Source organism: Microtus ochrogaster, unplaced genomic scaffold, assembly GCF_000317375.1.
Source record: "Microtus ochrogaster isolate Prairie Vole_2 unplaced genomic scaffold, MicOch1.0 UNK99, whole genome shotgun sequence".
NCBI classification, from domain to species: domain Eukaryota; kingdom Metazoa; phylum Chordata; class Mammalia; order Rodentia; family Cricetidae; genus Microtus; species Microtus ochrogaster.
Genome location: NW_004949197.1, coordinates 921,332 through 929,307, shown reverse-complemented (window position 1 = coordinate 929,307; position 7,976 = coordinate 921,332). Strand labels below are relative to the sequence as shown.

Genomic DNA, 7,976 nt, shown 5'->3' with positions numbered 1-7,976 from the left:
TATTAATTTATTATGTATACACGTATATGCTCGCAGGCCAGAAGAGGGCACTAGATCTCATTACAGATGGTTGTGAACCACCATGTGGTTGCTGGGAATTGAACTCAGGACCTTTGGAAGAGCAGGCAATGCTCTTAACCACTGAGCCATCTCTCCAGCCCCAATTTTCCCTTTCTTAGGGTCTGTCTTCCCTCATAAATAAATTCTTTACTCATCTGCTGGTTACTTGGTCTTGATCAAAGATCCTTTTCCAAGCTAAGGCTCAAGTATCCAGAGTAGCTAGACAAAACTGTTTTCAAAGAGAGGGATAGCAGTGTGGAAGAGAGACTTTCTACCAGTGAATTGGATGGTTTTGTGATGTAATAGTTTCTGTTTTATTGCTCTCTGGAGAGCTAAGCTCTGGAACGGTAACTATGTAATGACCAAACCAATTATCATTGAAGACCTTCTAGAAATAACTGTCTTCCTAATTTCACTACAACCACTCTGGTCTACTGGCTGTCACCAAGTCTTAGTACTAATGCAACATTGGCGATGAGGATAAGGCTGGCTGTCATAATCTACTGCTCAGATCATAGCTACTGACTAAACTTGCCCTACTTAGGTCATGGCATCAGCTTCCAGTTTATTCTTACACTTTCCTCTGCACCTGAGCCAGGGCTATTAAGAATTTCTAGCTGCTCATTTCAGTAGCTTCATAAAAAGGAGGGGTGGAGATCTTTGTGCATAGCTGCCATTTGGTGTATTGTTTTCTTCCTGAAGTATTTGCTCAAGCAATGTGAGCCTGTTTGTCAAGCTCATGTGCTGTGCTGTTTCTGTATGTAGGACTGTCTGTAGGTCGACGTGTATGCAGGGCTAGTGAGACAGATGGAGAGGGCATCTGCTCAGTGGGCTTGGCTCCTGGGTGGCATGGGAGTGGGTAGGGGTGTGACCTGGTGGCAGGGCCCATGTGCTTCTCTGGCAGGTGGCGGAGAGAAGTGCGCATCAAGAAGGGCTGCCATCGGTGGCAGGGGGAGACTTGGTATTATGGCCCCTGTGGGAAGAGAATGAAACAGTTTCCGGAAGTTATCAAGGTAACAGCATTTGTAGCTTTTAAAGGACTTTTTCTGGCGTCGCCTGTTCTGAGACCTATTCTGGTTGTGTTATAGCTGACATGGTAGGGCTATGGCTTTACTAATGTTACTTTTCCTCTCAGTACCTGAGCCGAAATGTGGTACACAGCGTCCGCCGTGAGCACTTCAGCTTCAGTCCCCGCATGCCTGTTGGAGATTTCTTTGAAGAAAGAGACACACCAGAGGTGCTGACCCAAGGGTTAAATAGTTGGGGAACAAATTATAGCTTCTTTTCGTGTAATTTGGCAGCTCAAAGAGTCTGGGGTAGTTTAGAGGGCTTAGCAACCTGCACTGATTGTCTCCTTTCAACACCAGTGTCCTTGTTCCTGTAGGGCTTGCAGTGGGTCCAGTTATCCGCAGAGGAGATTCCTTCCAGAATTCAAGCAATTACTGGCAAACGAGGCCGACCTCGAAATAATGAGAAGGCCAAGAACAAGGAAGTTCCAAAAGTGAAGCGGGGCCGAGGTCGACCACCGAAGGTCAAAATTCCCGAGCTATTGAATAAAACAGACAACCGACTTCCAAAGAAACTGGAAACCCAAGGTACAGTGTTACTTGTAGCTCAGGTATTCTGCTCCCTCCACAAGGTATTTAAAATGTTGCTGAATTGCAGTTGGTACCTGGGTTTCCCAAAAGGGACGGACACCTGGAAAGATGAATCTAAATTCGTTCTCCCCTTAGAAGGTATGATCAGAATCCTAGCATTTGCTACACTTTTTCCAGGCAACTTCTTCCTTTGAGCTACTTTTACTAGTAAAGCCTTGGGCTGTCCCCAGATAGAGTAATGCCAACAGAGAAGAGTTCCATCTTTTCCTGTCCATCTTCCAGCTCCTTGCATATACTAATTGCATTCATGCAGTTGCCATCGTTTTTGTTGTAGGGACCTGAATCCAAAAGATAATTGACATACTATTTTAGTCAGATGGGTAAATGGGAAAGTGTCTGTGATGTTTTCATTTGCGGCGGAAGGGGTTGTTTTGAGACAGTGTAGTCCTCACTGTCCTGGAACTTGGGCTATGGACCAGACTGTCCTTGAACTCATAGAAATCTTCTACCTCCCCCATGCTGGGATTAAAGGCATCTGCCATCACCACCCAGTGAAAATGTCTGATTTTCTAAGTAAGCATTGCATGTGCAGTGTGCAGAAGATGAAATAGTTTTGTTAATTCCATTCAGAGTTCCAGCTCTGCTATCGTCTATCTTTTTCCCAATCCTAGGACTTTGCTCTTGCCTAGCAAGTAAGTACTTTACCAGAGTTAAAACCCCAAACGCAGTGTATTTCCCATGTTTTACACATAGGCATTACTTGTGTGCCTGGTGCCTGTGAAGGTCATAAGAAGGTGTTGGATCCCCTAGAAATAGAATTGTAGATCGTTGTAAGGTGTCATGAGTGCTAGGAACTGAACGCAGGTCCTCTGCAAAAGCAGTGAGAACTTCTAACCACTGAGCATCTCTCCAGCCCCATATCTCACTTTAATAAAAGCTTTAAGTGATTTATTTGCCCATGATACTGTAGAAGGTTGCTATAAAAATGTATGATGATGTTTCTGTACCACAAAGGAAAGAATAGGTTCTATTATGTCAAAATATCAATTAAAATTGAGGTATTTGCAGATTTCTACTTTGATTTGGATCTTTCAGTGGAGTGCTTCTGTGGAAGCTGAACTGTGAGCACTGGCTTTGACAGTGTTGAGTTGTTATCCTTCTCTTTCTTGTACACACTGGGTTGCCAGTGTTACAAATCAATACTGTCTTTCCTGACAGTTTAGATTCCTGTTTCCTTTCTCAGCTCACTTTCACTAAAATTAGGCCATGTACATCAGTCTGAGCGTTGCTACCCTTGCTCCATAGCCGGGAAAGAGACAAATCATAAAGGCACTCTGCAGTTGTAGCCTCTTCCATCAGTTGGACCACTTCCAAAGCAGTTCAGTTGGAGTCAGCCTGTGGCTTCTGGGCTGCTGATGCTGTTTGAGCGCTTTGTACAACTACCTGAGCAGGTGCCTCTCTGACCTCTTGAATGTTTTATTATGTCTATTCAGAAAACAAGCCAAAAGCAAAACAAAATAAAACTTGTTCATGAAGCTGCATGAGAAGCCAGCTTTGTAATAGGCATGTGCTGCCATAGATGCCAAGCATGTTTTTCTACCTCACCTCTTTCCTGTTTCCTTTCTGCCTTCATAGAACCACTGAATGAGGAGGATAAAGCAAAGATGAGTAAAAACAAAAAGAAGATGAGGCAGAAGGTTCAGCGGGGAGAGAGTCAGACTGCTGTCCAAGGGCAGGTGAGGAGGGGCAACAGTGGCTAACTTTCTATAACCAGCTTCATATTTTCTTCCATCCCCATTTTCCACCATCAGTAGAGCAGCACACATTCATTAAATGAAATTTCTTGGGCTTGATTTAGAAAAGTGGGCTTGTTCAAGAAAAATAGGGTATCTCTAGAGTGAGAGAACTGATCCATTGCCAGTCCCTCATCATCCCATCTCTCACCTCTCCTCCCCATCACCCTTTACTGTTTTTGAATCCTAGCCCAAGCAGAGGTGCTTTCAGAGTTTGAGGAGAAATGACTTCCCTTATGGTTTACAGGCCAGAAACAAGAGGAAACAAGATACCAAGAACTTAAGGCAGAAGGACACTAAGAAGAAACTCAAGGTACATATGAATATATATATGTCCCAAGGTTAATTTCTTTTTTTTAGGGTGCATTGTACATGTTAGACAGATATACTACCACAGAGCTAAATTCCTATCTCAAGTCTGATTTTGAAGCCACCACAGAGATTTTCCAAACAGTGTCATAGATGTATTTTGTTTGGACTCTTGGTTGGGAGGGCCTAATACCAGGCCTGGTGAGACAGGTATCTATGACTCTTGTTCCTCTCTCCTGGGTGGGTAGGCTGAGAAAGAAAAGATGAAGACAAAGCAGGAAAGACTGAAGGACAAAGTAAAGAGGGAAAAGAAAGAAAAGGTGAAAGTGAAGGTAAAGGAAGAGGTGGCCAAAGCCAAACCAGTCTGTAAAGCAGAGAAGACCCTTGCCACACAGAGGCGTCTGGAGGAACGGCAGAGGCAACAGGTTATCTTGGAGGAGATGAAGAAACCCACGGAGGATATGTGTCTGGCTGACCACCAGGTATTAGGGGTCATGGATGGGCCAGTTCTGAGGACACTTATATTAACAGAAGGAACCCTGAGTAGCCAGATGAGTGCCTGTTGGTAATCTAACAGAATGCTCTCTCACTCACTTCTTTCTCCAGCCCCTGCCTGACTTCACGCGCATCCCTGGTTTGACATTGTCCAGTAGGGCTTTCTCAGACTGCTTGACCATCATGGAGTTCCTGCACAGTTTTGGCAAAGTGTTAGGCTTTGACCTTACCAAAGATGTCCCTAGTCTGGGAGTCCTGCAGGAAGGTCTCTTGTGTCAAGGGGACAGCCTGGGCAAAGTGCAAGACTTGCTGGTGCGGCTGCTGAAGGCTGCACTCCACGACCCTGGTCTGCCCTCCCACTGTCAGGTGAGCTTTGCTTTCTCTCTGAGAACATTGAACAGTCGCCCCTCCCCCAGCCCAGAGCAATGGGGATGTGGCTCCTTCCTGTTTCTGGTTGTTTGTGCTTTATTTGTTCTTTTCTCTGTCTTTTCTTTGCAGTTTTCTGTTGTAGTCTTTCATCTTTTTCTAGTAACTATTTTCCATAATTGTCCTTATTTTCCTTGGATAGGGGTGTTTTGCCTGTCTTTCTGTGTGCCTGGTGTCCACATGTGTGTGTGGTTCACACAAGGACCAGAAGAGGGTGTTGTCTCTTATAAGTGGAGTTAACTGTTGTGAAGCCACCATGTGAGCTCTGGGAACTGAACCCGGGTTCTCTGAAAAAACAGCCAGTTCTCTTAACTGATGGGCCATCTCTGCAGCCCCATGTCCTGGCAGTTTTCATTGTTTTTCTCTTTGTTTTCACAAAAATTTCTTTTAGCTGTGTGTATGATGTACACCTTTAGCCTTAGCACCTGGGAGGGAGAGGCAGACAGGCTTCCTTGAGTCTGCTCTGCATAGCAAGCTTTAGGCCAGTCAGGATTACATTTTTTTAAGATTTATTTTTATTTTATGTGAATAAATGTTTGACTGCATGCATGTATGTATGTGTATCGAGTGTTCCTGGTGTCCCCAGAGACCTGAAGATAGGATTGAGTCCCATGTAATTGGATTGTGGATGGTTGTGAACCCTGTGTCCTTTCAAGAGCAATAGCCATCTCTCCAACTGTAAATTATTTAAATTTGCATTTAGGGTGTGTATGTGCACGTGTGCATGTCTGTGGTCAGAGGACAACATATGGGGAGTCAGTTCTCCTTCCACCACATGCATGCTAGGAATTGAACTCAGTTTTTCGGACTTAGCGGCAAGTTGACCTCGTTCATTTTTTTCTCTTAGAGTTTTCTCTCCCAGGTTCACCCAGCTTGAGTTGTCCTGTTGCCCTTCTCATTCCCATTATGCTTTCTTTCAAATAGTCCCTAAAGATCCTGGGGGAGAAGGTGTCCGAGATTCCACTGACCAGAGACAATGTGTCTGAGATACTCCGCTGCTTCCTCATGGCATATAGAGTGGAGCCAGCCTTCTGTGACAGTCTGCGCACCCAGCCTTTTCAGGCCCAGCCACCCCAACAGAAGGCTGCTGTCCTAGCCTTCCTTGTACATGAGCTCAATGGCTCCACCATCATCATCAAGTGAGGAGCTTAATCCTGTAGCTTGTGTAGGAGTGGGTGGGGGAGGGGCTCAGCGCTCCCCAAGTTCCAGGGTAATGTGTCCATTGCTCTTCTCTGAGGATGCTGGGGTGACTTGAGAAAGAATCTCAGACCCTCCCTTTCCTGGGAGAATGTAAGGCTTCCATTGTCATTCCTGCAGTCTGCATACAGACAGAAGTCCCTGTTGTAATGCTTTATCTTTCTTTCTTTCTGCTGCCACGTCTCCCTCAAAAATCATCTGCTGTTGCTCTGCAGTGAGATTGACAAGACGCTGGAGAATATGTCTAGCTACAGGAAAAACAAATGGATTGTTGAAGGCCGACTCCGGAGGTAGGGGCAGGACAGAGTGGAGCCCAGAAAGAGAATGAGACATAGCCAGGATGTTGTCTGGATATGATGCCCTTCTTTGGTTGGCACCTTGCCAGGGTTCTAAAAAATGCACAGTTAACGTCTTTCTTTTTTGGCATTATGTTCTTCACCATAATCTCTGTATTTTCTCCCCTAATCTCTGTATTTCAAGACTGAAAACTGCTCTGGCCAAACGAACTGGGCGGCCTGAGGTTATGATGGAATGGCCAGAAGAAGGCCTGGGACGAAGGCGCAGTTCTCGGATCATGGAAGAAACCAGTGGCATAGAAGAGGAGGAAGAAGAGGAAACTATAGTCCATGGCCGCAGAGCTCGAAGAGATGGAGAGGTACTGACTCAACAAAAGGAAGGTGGGGGTTAGAAAGCATTCCTTCGTAGATCTGGTAACCTCCCTACTCTCAATGTCTGTTTGCTTCTGCCCAGATTGACATTGCAGCATCCAGCATTCCAGAGTTAGAGCGCCAGATAGAAAAACTCAGTAAGGTATTGTGTTTTTAATCTCCTAAAAGTTGGAAATATGAGTTGGGCAAGAACTGTTCCCTTGTTTAGAATTTATCTATTTTATAGGGAAGTTGATAAGCCTCAGTTCTCTCCCGTATATTAAAATCTTTCATGCCATTCTGGAAATGTTTTTATTCATCTTCTTTTTCTAATTTCCTACCCAGCGTCAGCTCTTCTTTAGAAAAAAGCTGCTTCACTCATCCCAGATGCTTCGAGCAGTCTCTTTGGGTCAGGACCGCTACAGACGCCACTACTGGGTATTGCCCTGTCTGGCTGGTATCTTTGTAGAAGGATCAGAGGAGAACATAGGTAGGTGTATCTGTGGACACTTGAATTCTGAGTTCCTGTTTTCTTCTGCCCAGTACTCCTGAGCTTTAGTTTTCTGATGCAGTGGAATTTATTAAGAGCACGGGCTCTAGAGTAAAACTGCTTGTCAGATGTATGCTTCAGTTTCTTCATTTGTAAACTGTGTACTTCATAAGACAACCGAGAAGTAGAGCTGAAGGCGGGCACAGTGGTTAAGAGCATGAGCTGGTCTTTCAGAGGACCCGAGTCGCAGTGCCTGAACCCATGCCCCACGATTCACAGCCTGCATGTAACTTAAAGGAATACATACATATACATAATTAAAGTTTTTCAATGACTACTAAGAATTAAAATGTGTAAGCCAAATGTGGTGCCGCATTCCTTTAATCCCAGCACTCAGGAGGCAGGTGGATCTCTGTGAGTTCGAGGCTAGCCTGGTCTACAGAGTTAAGTTCTAGGACAGCCAGGGCTTTTACACAGAGAAACCCTGTCTTGAATAACCAAAAAGAAAAAAAAAATTCTTACTGGGAGGCAAGGGCCAGTCAGTCTCTTGAGTCAAGGCCAGTGTAGTCTATGTAGTGAGTTTAAGGCCTGCAAGGGCTACATAGATTCTGTCTTAAAAACAAGATTTCTGGGCCGGGCAATGGTGGCGCACGCCTTTAATCCCAGCACTCGGGAGGCAGAGGCAGGCGGATCTCTGTGAGTTCGAGACCAGCCTAGTTCCGGGACAGGCTCCAAAGCCACAAAGAAACCCTGTCTCGAAAAACCAAAAAAAAAGAAAAGAAAAGAAAAGAAAAGAAAAGAAAAGAAAAGAAAAGAAAACAAGATTTCTGGGGCTGGAGAGATGGTTCACCGGTTAAGATCACTGCCTGCTCTTCCAAAGGTCCTGACTGAGTTCAATTCCCAGCAACCACATGGTGGCTCACAACCATCTGTAATGAGGTCTGGTGCCCTCTTCTGGCCT

The 7,976-nt window shown here is 45.1% G+C and overlaps 1 protein-coding gene across 3 annotated transcripts in view; it reads left to right on the top strand.

The window, feature by feature from the left end:
* Baz2a (bromodomain adjacent to zinc finger domain 2A) overlaps positions 1 to 7,976 on the top strand; it is a 40,167-nt gene that overhangs the window by 26,863 nt on the left and 5,328 nt on the right. For all 3 annotated transcript variants that reach the window (XM_005371206.3, XM_026778016.1, XM_013355166.2), the window contains 12 exons: positions 965 to 1,073; positions 1,196 to 1,297; positions 1,445 to 1,655; positions 3,294 to 3,394; positions 3,699 to 3,764; positions 4,009 to 4,242; positions 4,367 to 4,621; positions 5,606 to 5,820; positions 6,094 to 6,168; positions 6,359 to 6,533; positions 6,629 to 6,688; positions 6,871 to 7,015. In XM_005371206.3, the coding sequence (XP_005371263.1) occupies positions 965 to 1,073; positions 1,196 to 1,297; positions 1,445 to 1,655; positions 3,294 to 3,394; positions 3,699 to 3,764; positions 4,009 to 4,242; positions 4,367 to 4,621; positions 5,606 to 5,820; positions 6,094 to 6,168; positions 6,359 to 6,533; positions 6,629 to 6,688; positions 6,871 to 7,015 (1,748 nt within the window). The remainder of the gene's footprint in view (positions 1 to 964; positions 1,074 to 1,195; positions 1,298 to 1,444; positions 1,656 to 3,293; positions 3,395 to 3,698; positions 3,765 to 4,008; positions 4,243 to 4,366; positions 4,622 to 5,605; positions 5,821 to 6,093; positions 6,169 to 6,358; positions 6,534 to 6,628; positions 6,689 to 6,870; positions 7,016 to 7,976) is intronic.